Raw genomic sequence first — 14,416 nt, forward strand, 5'->3', positions numbered from 1 at the left:
TATAGACCACTAAATAGGGAATTGGAAGAAGAAATATGTAGGCAAATCTATGAGGTAAGTATTAGGAATAGAACAATAATCATGGGAGAGTTCAAGTACCCCCAAATAAACTGGCAGGAAGAAGTAGTGAAAGGAGAAAAGGGAATCAAGTTTTTAGTGTGTACAGGACTCCTTTCTCACTCAGTACATAAACAGTCTAATGAGAAAAGAATCACTAATGGATCTTGTAATGGGTAATGAACAGAACAGATAAGACAAGAGTAGGGAGAGCATCTTGGTAGTAATCACAACATAGTATGGTTCAAGATTACGATTGAGAGTGACTTAAGTAGGACAAAGACTAAAGTAATAGATTGAAAAAGAGAAAATTATGAGGAAATGATGGCGGAACGGAAGAAGGTAAACAGGGAAAATCTTGAAAGACACAGACAGAAAACAGTGGAAAATCTTTAAAAGGATAATTAATACTTCTAGTGAAATATATTCCACTGACAGCCAAAAACAAGCAAGCTAAATGTGGGGCACTGAGTGAATAAAGAACTAAAGGAAAATTGAATCTTAAAAAAAAAAAAGGCGTACAAGAAGTACTTGGATTCTAAAGAAGAGGACAAACGGAATATAAAGAACTTAGGAGAGAAGTTCAAAACACACCAAATTACAAAATCAAATGATCCAGGAATACAAAATTAAATCAAGTGTTCTATAGACACATAAATAACAAAAAGAAAATTAAAGTAGGGATAGGGCCACTAAAGGATGAGCAAGATAAACTCACAGGTAATGACAGAGAAATGGCAGTTGTGTTGAATAACTTCACCTCAGTTTTTACTAAAGAAGGTAACGATGTCGGCACTTCACTGGAGGATGAACTTTTTTTTTAAAAAATTACGTTGGAAGAGAATGTGAGAAAATAATTGACAAACTAGCTAAACAAAAAGAGGAGAGCACTCCAGGTCTGGATGGTATGCACCCATGCATTCTCAAGGGAACGAGGCAGGAGATAGCAGAGGCACCAGTTTATATGCAAAAGTTCCATAGAAGCGGGGGTACTGCCAGAGGACTGGTGGACAGCTAATATTCCTACATACAAAAAGGGAGATAGAACAAATCCTGGGAACTACAGACCAGTCAGTTTAACGTCCGTGATAGCAAAGATATTGGAATCTAGCCTATATAAATGATAGAGCTTCCAGAGACAGCAACTATAACAAAAAAAAGTGTCAATGTCGATTCCAAAATGCTTGTCACGCTCAAATAACCTGATAGAATTCTTTGCAGAGGAAATGGAAAGAGTGGACAAGGATAATGCAGTAGATGTTATATATTATAATTTACCAAAGGCCTTTGATAAGGTACCACGCAATAGGCTTATGAAAAAGGTTAGGACATGTGGAGATAGCGAACAAATAATTGAATGGATAGCAAATTGGCGAAAAAAAAATTGAAAGCAGAGAATAGGGTAAAGGGTAGTTATTCAGATTGGAGGAATGTAGAAAGTGGTGTTCCACAAGGACCAGTGCTGGGACCACTGTTCATAATGTACATTAATGATTTGAACTGAGGAACAAGTAACTGTGAAAATTTGCAAACTTGGGGTATAGCTAACACTGAGGAAGAATGCAACATAATACAAGACGACATTAGAAAACTTGCAGACTGGGCAATTAAGTGGCAAATGAATTTTAACATAAATAAATGTGAGGTGAAGCACTTTGGTTGGAAAAACAAACAGTGGGGCTGAAATTCATCACCTCACCGCCTGCTGCTGCCCACTGCCACCGACACTGTGCCTCTTGATCCGCCGAGTACCACTTTGGAGGTGGCCTGGAGTAGGCGGGAGGGGAGAGCCACCGGGAACGGCCTGCTGACGTCAGTGGACGGCCGAGTGGCGCAACTGACCTCCCGCCCGCCGAGCTCCCATATTCCTGCGGGCAGGAGTCAGTGGAAGAATGGGGGTTGGATCACTGCGAGGAGGCTAATCTGGCCCCGATGGTGAGTATGAAGAACCTGAAAAAAAGCTAAGTGAACATTTTTTTAAAATTTCCACAGCGACTTACCTGCATGGGGTCCCCTGGAGGTGGGTCTTCCGATAGTTTTTTAAATTTTTTACTGCTGAATCTTTTTTCCAGGTCTTTGACACTTTGTGGGCCCGACTCCATCCTCGGCGGCAAGCGCCTCTGCCGCCGCGAATGAGACCTCCCGCCCGCTGCCGCCCAGATTGGCGGTGTACGTCATCCATTTGCCGCCCACCAACCTTCGAGGGACATCGGTGATACATTGGGTGGCACTTGGGCGGGCGGAGGCCTTGATGAAAATCGGCCCCATTATCTACACTTTATAAAATAAGAAACTGGGGTAGAAGAACAAAACAATCTAGGGATTTACTCGTTGGAGTTCAGAAGGATGAGGGGTGATCTTATCGAAACATTTAAAATAATGAAAGGGATAGACAAGATAGAGGCAGAGAGGTTGTTTCCACTGGTCGGGGAGACTAGAACTAGGGGGCACAGCCTCAAAATACTGGGGAGCATTTAAAACCGAGTTGAGAAGGAATTTCTTCTCCCAGAGGGTTGTGAATCTGTGGAATTCTCTGCCCAGGGAAGCAGTTGAGGCTAGCTCATTGAATGTATTCAAATCACAGATAGATAGATTTTTAACCAATAAGGGAATTAAGGGTTATGGGGAGCGGGCGGGTAAGTGGAGCCAAGTCCACGGCCAGATCAGCCATGATCTTGTTGAGTGGCGGAGCAGCCTCGAGGGGCTAGATGGCCTACTCCTGTTCCTAATTCTTAAGTTCTTATGATACAGGTGAACAAATCATTAAAAACAGCATTGCAAGTCAGCACAGCAATTAAAATGTTAACAAAACATGGGGGGTTTTATTTCTAGGGGTATAGAAGTCAAATGTAGTGAAGTTATCTTAAACTTGTATAGGACTCTGGTCAAGCACACTTCAGAGTGCTGTGCACAGTTCTGGTCTCCATACTATAAAAAGGACATAGAAGCACTGGAGAAAGTGCACAAAAGATTTACATGGGTGGTACTAGAACCAAGAGATTATAGCTATTGGGAAAGATTGAACAGGTTGGGGTTTATTTCTTTAGAAAAGAGAAAACTTAGAGGAGACCTGATAAAGGTCTTGAAAATAATGACTGGGTTGGACAGGGTAGATGTGGAGAGAATGTTTACATTTCTGAGAGAATCCAAAACAAGGGGTCATTAATACAAGATCGTTAATAATAAATCCATCGAGAAATAAAAATGCATTTTTTTTACTCAGAATGGTTAGAATGTGGAACTCACTACCACAGGAAGTGGTTAAGGCAAAAAGCTTGGAATCTTTTAAAAGGAAACTAGACAAGTATATAAGAGAAAAGGGAATAGAATGGTATTCTGAAAGGCTGAGATAAGGTAGGTGGAATGGGAAGAGGCTCGTGTGGATTATTAATACCAGCACATGACTCATTGGAGTTTGGAAGAATGAGAGGTGATCTTATTGAAACACACAAGATGCTGAGGGAGTTGAGGTGGATGCAGAGAGGATGATTACACTCGTGGAGGACTCTAGAACTAGGGGGAATCATTTCAGAATAAGGGATCATCCATTTAAAATGGAAATGAAGAGGAATTTCTTCTGAGTGTTGTGAATCTTTGGAATTTTCTACCCCAGAGAGCTGTGGAGGCTAGGTTGTTGAATATATTAAAGGTGGAGATAAACAGATTTTTGAAGGGAGTCAAGGGTTATGGGTAAGTGAAGCTGAGGCCAGGACCAGATCAGCCATGATCTTATTGAATGGCGGAGCAGGCTCGAGGGGCGAGATGGTCTACTACTCCTCCTATTTCTTATGACCTAGTTGGGCCCAATGGTCTGTTTCTGAGCTGTCTATTCTATGAAAAAAAAGTATATATATATTTACAGCATAATAATTAATTCTGTGTGTCTGCCTCTGACTTTTGTGACGTACCAGAGAAGCTGTCACTCCTCTTTAAACATCCTCATTCACAAATGATACAAGTCTGAGTCATTCATGGAGGTTAGCGAAAACTCTTTAATTCAACCATCAATAAGCCCCAACAGAGAATGCTGTCCAGTAAAGAAGAATCAGAAGCATTAGACCCAATCGTACGTTTGTTGCTGGTTCTGTTAAGGCCACTTTATGTTCATCAAAGTGAGAGTTTTTTCAATAGCCATATCTGTCATTTAAGTTACAGTATTAATTATATTCAAATGACGAGGGTTTTTATTTTGTGTTGCTCGTAATTTTCAGTTCTTTAAATTTAATTCTTTATCATCATTCAATAAATGGATCGGACCTGAACCCAAACAAATTCTTCATTCCCAGTGCTTCACCTCCCACAGTGCTTTCTACTTCTCACAGCAAGTGTAATTTAACTTCGCCAAGTTTGTCCGTTTCTCTGTGGTCTGTGCTTCAACTAGGGATAAACCTTGTAAGTATCACAATCTGCTTCAAGTCCTAGCTCTTCATTCCCACAGCAATTCTCCTTAATACTGTAAATTAAGGATGCAATTTGTATAGCACATTAAGGAAGAGCAGTCACAATTGGTTTAAAACCAACAAAACCCATTGATAAATGCAGAGATAAACTAATGAAAGCCAAACAGTATGAGGATGAAAGAAATGACAGTGTGCAACTTGTGTAGGTTTTTTTCAATTCAGTGTTGCATGATGCTCGATCTGCCCTCAGACATTGTGCCAATTCTTGTCTGGGCTGCTAGACAGTGTGTGTGTAGTCTTGGAGAGAAATTGGAATGTCAAGACCCAGCCGTAACTGTACCTATTGTTTAGGATCTCCCATTATTGCAGATGAAGGTTGTATGGGAATTGAGAAAATGAACGAATGGAAATAGAATAAAGCAAAATAAAAGCATTATTTTCAATGATCGGCTTCTGCACAGACCAGTGGTATAGTGTAATATCAACAAAGACAGAATAAAAACATGCATTTGTTTCACAACATTGATTATTTTCTGCAACTTATTTTCTTATAGAATCCCGCTCACCACATGGAAGGTCAAATTTCAACCACAGAGATGAAAGGACTCTTAAAGCACATGAACGTTTGCAAAAAAGACTTAAAGATAGACAAGTGGGAGGACAGAAAGATAAACCCAATAGCCCCCCTCCTTCTCCACATAAAAGTCATTCAAGTTCGCCTACAAATGTACAAAATGGATATGGAAAGGGACAAGCTACGTGTGGTGTGACGGGGATTGCAACAGGGCCAGCAAAACTGAAGCCGCCTGGGAAAGCAAGAAGCAGCCCACAGGTCGATGCAGAGGCTGGAGGTAAGAACTTGTATCTGTTTCCTTAGATACACTGGAAAAGTGCAAGCATGTGTTAAAATTTAGGATGATGATTGTTTGCGTAGCCGAATGACTTCAGTAAATATTATGTTAGTCGAGTTCTCAAGGCACAAGGTGTTTACTGTGCAGTGAGATCTCTGGAGGTTCAAATACTTCGGTTTGCAAACAAACCATTCAAAGATGGAACTTGGAAATTGTTCCAAAATTTAGCAACTGCTTGGTGATGCAGATTGTTCTTAACAATGAAACATTTTATAATCATTACTATTGTAAAGACGTTTGAAATCTCTTCTTTTTTTAAAGTGTCATTTGAAGTATGAATTTGACTATACACAGCTGTGCATTTGCTCTTTTCGCACAGTTTGCAGTGGGAGAAGCAAATACCACCAGAATTTTATATATTTAAACCAATTCATACAGAAGAAAAGCCCATTTAAAGCCATTCAATAATAAATTTAAAAGGATCCGATACCTTTTGTTGAATTCAAAATATCAACTGCATCTGTTCTGAACTGATTTCTTGCACTTGTGATTCTGGTTGCTGACAACACTTCATTCAAAATTATGTAGCAACAGTGTATTAAAATTTTATGAGTATCAGTAGAATAGAAACAGGCCATTCAGCCCAACCAGTCCATGTCGCCGTTTATGCTCCATTTGAGCCTCATTCTGTCTTTTGTCATCTAAATCTATCAGCATAACCCTCTATTCCCATCTCCCTCATATGCTTGTCTTAAATGCATCTATACTATTCGCTTCAACCACTCCCTGTGGTAGCGAGTTCCACATTCTCACCACTCTGAGTAAAGAGGTTTCTTCTAAATTCCCTGCTGGATTTCTTGGTGACTATCTTATATTGATGGCCTCTAGTTATGCTCTTCCCCACAAGTGGAAACATTCTTTCTCTATCTACTCTATTAAAACCTTTCATAATTTCAGAGACCTCTATTAGGTCACTCCTCAGCCTTTTTTCAAGAAAAGAGAGACTCAGCCTGTTCATCCTTTCCTGATATGTATACCCTCGCATTTCTGGTATCGTCCTTGTAAATCTTCTCTGCACCCTCCCCAGTGCCTCCATATCCTTTTTATAATATGGCAACCAGAACTATACGCAGTACTCTCCTAACCAAGGTTTGGCATAATTTCCCTACTTTTCAAATCTATCTCTCTAGAAATAAACCCTAGTGCTTGGTTTGCTTTTTTATAGCCTTACTAATGTGTGTCGCAACTTTATGATTTGTGTATTTGTACTCCGAGATCCCTTTGTTCTTCTACCTCACCTAGACTTGCACCCTCCAAGTAATAAGTGACCTCCCTATTCTTTCTACCATTCATCTTTGTTGAACTTGATATGGGAGAATTATATGCCCATTCTGCAAGTTTATAAATGTCCTCCTGTAATTTGTTGCAGTCCTCCTCAGTATCAACTATCCCCCCTATTTGGTGTCATGTGCAAAGTTAGAAATTGTGTTTTTGATTCCAAAGTCTAAATCATTAATATAAATTGTGAACAACAGTGGTCCCAGCACTGATCCTTGTGGAACACCACTACTCACCTTCGGCTACTGTGAATAGCTACCTTTTACCCCTTGTCCCCTGACTCCGCATTCTCTGACCTTGTTCATCAGTCTATTATGGGGTACCTTATTGAAGGCCTTTTGAAAATCTAGATAAATTACATCTACTGCATTACCATTGTCTACTCTCTCTGTTATCTCTTCAAAAAATTTCAATGAGGTTGGCCAAGCAAGACTTTCCCTTTTGAAATCCATACTGACTATTCATTATATTTTTGGTTTCTAGATGTTCTTTTTCTCCTTTAGTAGGGATTCCATTATTTTTTTCTGCCACTGATAAGCTGGTCTATAATTCATTGGACATGTTCTATCCCCCTTCTTAAATATAGGTATTGCGTTAGCTATCCGCCAGTCCTTTGGCACTATATCTTTTTCTAATGAATTATTAAATATATGTAGTAATGCCTCTGCTATCTCTTCCCTAGATTCTTTTAAAATGTGTGGATGCAATCCATCCGGGGGTTTTATCCTGAGTTTGACTAGTTTATTTAATATACCCCTCTCTTTTATTTTAAATGTACTAATCTCATCATCCAATGTCATGTTCACCTGTTCTATTAGACAATGAGTGAGAACTGTTGACTTACCAAGGCTAGCTCTGTGAGGGAACTGGTTTAACATATCATGGGAGCTCAATGGATTCATTATTATTGAACAAATACTTTGGTTCTGTCTTTACGAAGGAAGTCACAAATAACCTTCTGGAAGTACTAGGGGACTGAGTGTCTAGTGAGAAGGAGGAACTGAAGGATATCCTTATTAGGCGGGAAATTGTGTTAGGGAAATTGATGGGATTGAAGGCCGATAAATCCCTGGGACCTGATAGTCTGCATCCCAGAGTACTTAAGGAAGTGGCCCTAGAAATAGTGGATGCATTGGTGATCATTTTCCAACAGTCTATCGACTCTGGATCAGTTCTTATGGACTGGAGGGTAGCTAATGTAACACCACTTTTTAAAAAGGGAGGGAGAGAGAAAGCGGGTAATTAAAGACCGGTTAGCCTGACATCAGTAGTGGGGAAAATGTTGGAATCAATTATTAAGGGTGAAATATCAGCGCATTTGGAAAGCAGTGACAGGATTGGTCCAAGTCAGCATGTATTTATGAAGGGGAAATCATGCTTGACAAATCTAATTTTTTTGAGGATGTAACTAGTACAGTGGACAAGGGAGAACCAGTGGATGTGGTGTATTTGGAATTTCAAAAGGCTTTTGACAAGGTCCCGCACAAGAGATTGGTGTGCAAAATCAAAGCACATGGTATTGGGGGGTCATATACTGACGTGGATAGAGAATTGGTTGGCAAACAGGAAGCAGAGTGTCGGGATAAACGGGTCCTTTTCAAAATGGCAGGCAGTGACTAGTGGAGTGCCGCAGGGCTCAGCGCTGGAACCCTAGCTCTATACAATATACATCAATGATTTGGATGAAGGAATTGAGTGTAATATCTCCAAGTTTGCAGATGACACTAAACTGGGTGGCGGTGTGAGCTGTGAGGAGGACGCTAGGAGGCTGCAGGGTGACTTGGACAGGTTAGGTGAGTGGGCAAATGCATGGCAGATGCAGTATAATGTGGATAAATGTGAGGTTATCCACTTTGGGGGCAAAAACGCGAAGACAGAATATTATTTGAATGGTGGCAGATTTAGGAAAAGGGGAGGTGCAACGAGACCTGGGTGTCATGGTTCATTAGTCTTTGAAAGTTGGAATACAGGTACAGCAGGCGGTGAAGAAGGCAAATAATATGTTGGCCTTCATAGGTAGGGGATTTGAGTATAGGAGCAGAGAGGTCTTACTGCAGTTGTACAGGACCTTGGTGAGGCCTCACCTGGAATATTGTGTTCAGTTTTGGTCTCCTAATCTGAGGAAGGACATTCTTGCTAGTGAGGGAGTGCAGTGAAGGTTCACCAGAATGATTCCCGGGATGGCAGGACATACATATGAGGAAAGACTGGATCAACTGGGCCTTTATACATTGGAGTTTAGAAGAATGAGAGGGGATCTCATCGAAACATATAAGATTCTGACGGGACGGGACAGGTTAGATGCAGGTAGAATGTTCCCGATGTTGGGGAAGTCCCAGAACCAGGTGACACAGTCTTGGGATAAGGGGTAGGCCATTTAGGACTGAGATGAGGTGAAACTTCATCACTGAGTTGTTAACCTGTGGAATTCCCTGCCGCAGAGAGATGTTGATGCCAGTTCATTGGATATATTCAAGAGGGAGTTAGATATGGCCCTTACGGCTAAAGGGATCAAGGGGTATGGAGAGGAAGCAGGAAAGGGTTACTGAGGGAATGATCAGCCATGATCTTATTGAATGGTGGTGCAGGCTCGAAGGGCCGAATGGCCTACTCCTGCACCTATTTTCTATGTTTCTATGTTTCTATTGTGATAGAAGTAGATCTCCATTATGCCCTAAACAAAAAAATTCTACATTTATATCAGATTTTATGACTTTAGAAATATATTTGCTTTTGAACTAGCTAGAGTTAAAAACAAAAGAAATTAGAAGTTAATCGTGCAATTGTTGCACTTTTAAAAGGGACACCGATTTATGAAACTTTTTGGGGTTTGTATTGATGTCCAAAAGCCTAACGAATTCTCAGCCAATGGAATAATGTCGAATACAAAATTGTGCTTCCTGGATTAAATACAAAGGACTTAGTTTTTGCATTGAGCCGGACAAAGAGTGAAATACCATTCTCTGCCTCTTTGCCCACTGAGCATTGAATATTCAGCTTTATTTCTGTTAGATATTGTTAGCTTTATTATCACAAGTATTTCTTGCTCAAAGAAGTACAGCAATAACAGCATATTGCAAATGGAAAATTTGGTGATTTGATGTTGACTGTTTAGGTTACTTGCCAAATGTGACTAATTAGGATGAATGTGCATATAAATGGCGAGAGTCAGAACCTTAGAATGGTTGAATTGTGACCTTTTTTGAATTGCTAAACTCAAGATTGAAAATGCATGTTGTTCACTGATGCAAGAAAACTTGTACAATCAACCTTGTGTATTTATCACACAGGATTGGTTAAAATCCTGCAGTCTCTTGCTATGTATATAAGGGTAGACAATGTCCAATGCTCACAGCACAATAACTCTCTTGAGGGAATCTAGGGTGTTTTCTTGCAAAGAGGAAGAATATCTTGACAGCCACCTCCTTACTCATTCAAATTGGCAGCTTTTGATGAGTTCCATTCCCCAGTAACTGTGTCAAAGATAAAATGTTCTGTTACAGGAAGGTGTTATCTTTTGGAGTACCTATACTCAAACATGCACCCTCAGTATTGCCATTTTTTATTCTCATTCTGGGATCCACAAAGTTTGCTGTGGATGAGATGGGATAACTAAATTGCACTTGAATCAAAGTTGAGACAATGGGAATTTAAAAAAAAAAATAGATTCTGGAGATGTGGGCGTTGTTGGCAAGGCCAGCATGTATTGCCCATCACTAGCTTCCCTGGAGAAGGTCCCTGGTGAACCACCTTGAACCGCTACAATCCTTGTGAAGTTGCTCTCACAATACTGTTAGATAGGGAGTTAGATAGGGAGATTTTGACTCAGCGACGATGAAGGAATGGCACTATGTCCAAGTCAGGATGGGAAATTAAATTTAATTCATGCTTTTCAAAATAATCATGTACTGCTTAAAACAATTAAAATCCACCTAGCTTTTAATGAAAGAATAAAACTGAAATTGAATTTACGAGTTGGCAAAACTTAGAACTGTTTATTTGATACTGTTCCAATGAAAATATTTTCATTTGTTCCTTAGTCCTTACACTACCACCAGCAGCAGACAATTTTGCACTTGGATTGCCCATGTTTCTGAGATTAGCTCAGGCTCTGTGTCACTGTAATCCCTTAATACTATAATCACACTGAAATGCCATAATAAAACACTGAAACAATGCACATTTTTTCTTGACAATTTTTCCCCTCCACTCTGGTGACTTTCCTGGGCTCTGCTTACATGATCCACTCGAGCTCTTTACTGAGCCTTGACGATGAGTGGCAGCAGGCTATTTTGACAAATCACAGTTGAGTCTGATCTTGTCCTCGTCCACGTGCACAGTTACAGCAAAAATTGGGAACCCTGGCTGATTTTTGCCATTTTTAGCTTTTAGGATGCTGAGACCAATTGTAGAAACCCTGCTTCCATCCCTTGTAAGGTCAGCTAACAAACTAGCGATTGAACCTGGGCCTGTCTGGTCTAGTACGGGTCAGCTACTCTCTGAATAAACTTGCTGTGTCATTGGGAAATCTCCAATATATCTAAAACCAATTCAAGAACATTTGCCTGTAGTTTTCTTTCATTATTCTGCCTAATCTCTCATTTTATAATTTTAACAAGTTAAAATTGCCTAGTCTTCTGTGCCTCTACTGACGTGATCCACTTTAGAGGTGGGGCCATAGGGCCCAAATTTCCCCATGAGTTGCACGATTTTTTTTTGGTGTAACTTGATTTTTCTGGTGTATCTTAAAAGTTGCAGATATGGCCATTTAATTTACGCCAGTGTAAGTGAGTTAGTTAGGTTTTTTGTTAGGTCAGTTTTTTTTTCAAAACGAACTTAGGGCAACGTATGTGTCCACTTTTATCTGCACAGAAAGACCTTACTTACAGTTAAGGAATCGGCGCATGTAACCACATTTAAAGTACCACCAAGCACCAAACAAAGCACAAAAAGTAAGAAGCAATTAATTAACAAATAAAATAGAAGCAACCCTGCACCTAAAGCACCAAGACCAAAGTAATAAGCAATCAATAAATTAAAAATAATAAAAATAGAAGGAACCCTGCCTGCACCTAAACAACATTTCAAGCACCAAAGAAAGCACAAGCAGAAATAACAATTCAATAAAAAATAAAGAAGTGAAGTAAATAATTAAAGTAACAAATAAGTACTGCATCAAATCCTACCTTAAACTGAAGGCTGACCGTGCTGGAGTCCGTTTGGCCAGGGCAAGGTGCGGGACACTGGTAAGCCCTTCGGCCAGGACAAGAATCGGGAGAACGCGGCAGGCTGGCGGGGGGGGAGAAGTGAGAAAGAACGCGACAGGCTGTGGGGGGGGGGAAGGGAGGGAGGGAGAAGGCACAACTCTGCAGGTTGTGGGGTGGTGCCGATGAGGAGGGATAGAGAAGTCAGATGACGGGAGGGGGAGAGAACTAAAGACCTTTGGGTTTCTTACCTTTTTTGGGGAGTGTTAATGGAACATGATTCAGTTTCAATGTAAAAAATATTTTACTGAAAATTTTAGAATGTACACTTTAGTGTCATAAAATAATTTTTTATCAAACTGTACTTCAATATGACTCTAAGTTCACTTAAAAACTAAGATTACTTATAAACTTGTAAAGTTACAAAACAATTTCCATTTGAAAAAACCTACACTGGAAGATCACTTAAAAACTTTTACGGTCACTTTAGTCTTGTAAAGTTACATCACTTACAAAAAATTTACATTAGAAAACAGTTACAAGAGTAAAATCAACAACAGCAGCAAAGAAAGGTTGCACCCATCTCAGATCCACATCTCGGTGAATGTGCACTGCTTCATGGGGGGTAGTAGTAGTGGTGATGGTGGTGGCGGGGAGGGGGGTTACAGCTTGGGTCTCTACAGAGACTAGTGCGGGGATTGCCGTGGGAGTGGCAGTGGATTGACCTGGCTGTGTTCCCTTATTGCAACAGCTACCTCCCTGATGGCCTGTGCCGTTGTTTCGTCTGCCTCTGAAATTCTCTCCCTGATGGCCTGTACCGTCGTTCCCGCTGCCTCTGAAATGTTCTCCCTCATGTCCCGTGACATTATTGCTATTTCAGCCGTCAGTGTCGTTTCCTCATCACCCACCCCACTGACGGTGTTCACGAGTGATTGGGTAAGCTCATTGGTCTCCATACCGAATGCCATCACCTGAGCCACATCTGTTGTACCCTCCAGCTTAGGACAGCGTGGTACATTTCTCCTTGGCCTCGCCCTGGGTCTGTCTAACGGAACCCCTCCAGTGTGAGGCGCAGGTTGGGAAGCTGTGGCCATGGGTATTACAGGCTGAATTCCAGCAGCACTGGGAGTCGTAGGCTAGGACAATGGGTCACTGGGTGTTCCATGCTGCATTCCAGCAGGAGCGGAACCCAGAACCTTGGACGGTGGGCCCCTGGGTGTTCCATACTGCATTCCAGCAGGAGCGGGACCCAGAACCTCGGACGGTGGGGCATTGAGTGTTCCATACTGTATTCCAGCAGCACTGGGAGGTGCAGGCTGGGATAGTGGGGCACTGAATGATCCATACTGCATTCCAGCAGCACTGGAACCCGCAACCTCTGGACTTTCGAAAGCATCCAATATCGGGCCAAACCTTAAACCACTATGCAGGGACTGGGACAAGCTGAAACCACAGAATGTTGAACCAGACCCTAAAGCACTATGCAGCGACTGGGATGAGCTGAAACCACGGAATGTCGAACCAGACCCTAAAGCACTATGCAGGGACTGGGATGAGCTGAAACCACGGAATGTCGAACCAGACCCTAAAGCACTATGCAGCGACTGGGATGAGCTGAAACCACGGAATGTCGAACCAGACCCTAAAGCACTATGCAGGGACTGGGATGAGCTGAAACCACGGAATGTCGAACCAGACCCTAAAGCACTATGCAGGGACTGGGATGAGCTGAAACCACGGAATGTCGAACCAGACCCTAAACCACTATGCAGCGACTGGGCCATGCTGAAACCACGGAATGACGAATCAGAAATCATGGAAGTGCTTGGCAACGCAAGTTCAAGATTCTCCCCTTCATACCTCTCCATGGCCACCCCCTCCCCACTACAAAGTTGGCCTAGCTCACCCGCGTCTGAATCATCTTCTGTATCTTCAGGATTGGCATCAGGTACTGCAAAATATAACAGAACAGTCAAATGGTTAGTAGCAGAGGAGGGGGCAGGATGGGTGGCATGAGTAGGCTCACACGTAGCAAGCCAAGCAGCAGGTTGATTTGAAGGGCCACGAGTAATTTTTAGTACTTACACTCTCCCTCGCGTGTGGGCCCAGCTTGTGTAGTACTGATTGCTCTTCTCCAGCTAGGACGCATCAAAGCAGCGACCCTTTGTTCCAAGGGTGTCAATGGGTGCAGATTTGGCGGGCCGCCTCCTGCTCGAGTTCTTTCCCTTTTGTTGTGGGACAATTTCTTCTGCAAAGATGAAAATGCAACTTTTTTGAGAGGGTGTCTTTCTGCTTGGAGGGACATATACAGATGGTCACATTTACAGATGCAATTCCATTGACAAATGAAAATATTACTTACACTAACTGCTTGACCAAGGTCCTGCCATTTCTTTTTACACTGCCTTCCACTTCTCGTGGTATTCACCACTGCGCAGTAATCTTCTGCAAATTTGCTCCAGCGTTTATTAATTTCTTTGGGTGCACTTTTATGCGACCTCTGTTGCTCGTATCCAGCTCCTGCCATCTTTCCTCGATTACATTCACTAGTACCTCCACTTCTTGA

At 41.6% G+C, this 14,416-nt stretch overlaps 1 protein-coding gene across 2 annotated transcripts in view; it reads left to right on the forward strand.

The window, feature by feature from the left end:
• Nucleotides 1-14,416, forward strand: part of LOC139265759 (fibronectin type-III domain-containing protein 3A-like) — a 207,236-nt gene that overhangs the window by 136,093 nt on the left and 56,727 nt on the right. For both annotated transcript variants that reach the window (XM_070883127.1, XM_070883128.1), the window contains exon 6: nt 5,012-5,308. In XM_070883127.1, the coding sequence (XP_070739228.1) occupies nt 5,012-5,308 (297 nt within the window). The remainder of the gene's footprint in view (nt 1-5,011; nt 5,309-14,416) is intronic.

Source organism: Pristiophorus japonicus, chromosome 6, assembly GCF_044704955.1.
Source record: "Pristiophorus japonicus isolate sPriJap1 chromosome 6, sPriJap1.hap1, whole genome shotgun sequence".
In the NCBI taxonomy this organism is placed as follows: domain Eukaryota; kingdom Metazoa; phylum Chordata; class Chondrichthyes; family Pristiophoridae; genus Pristiophorus; species Pristiophorus japonicus.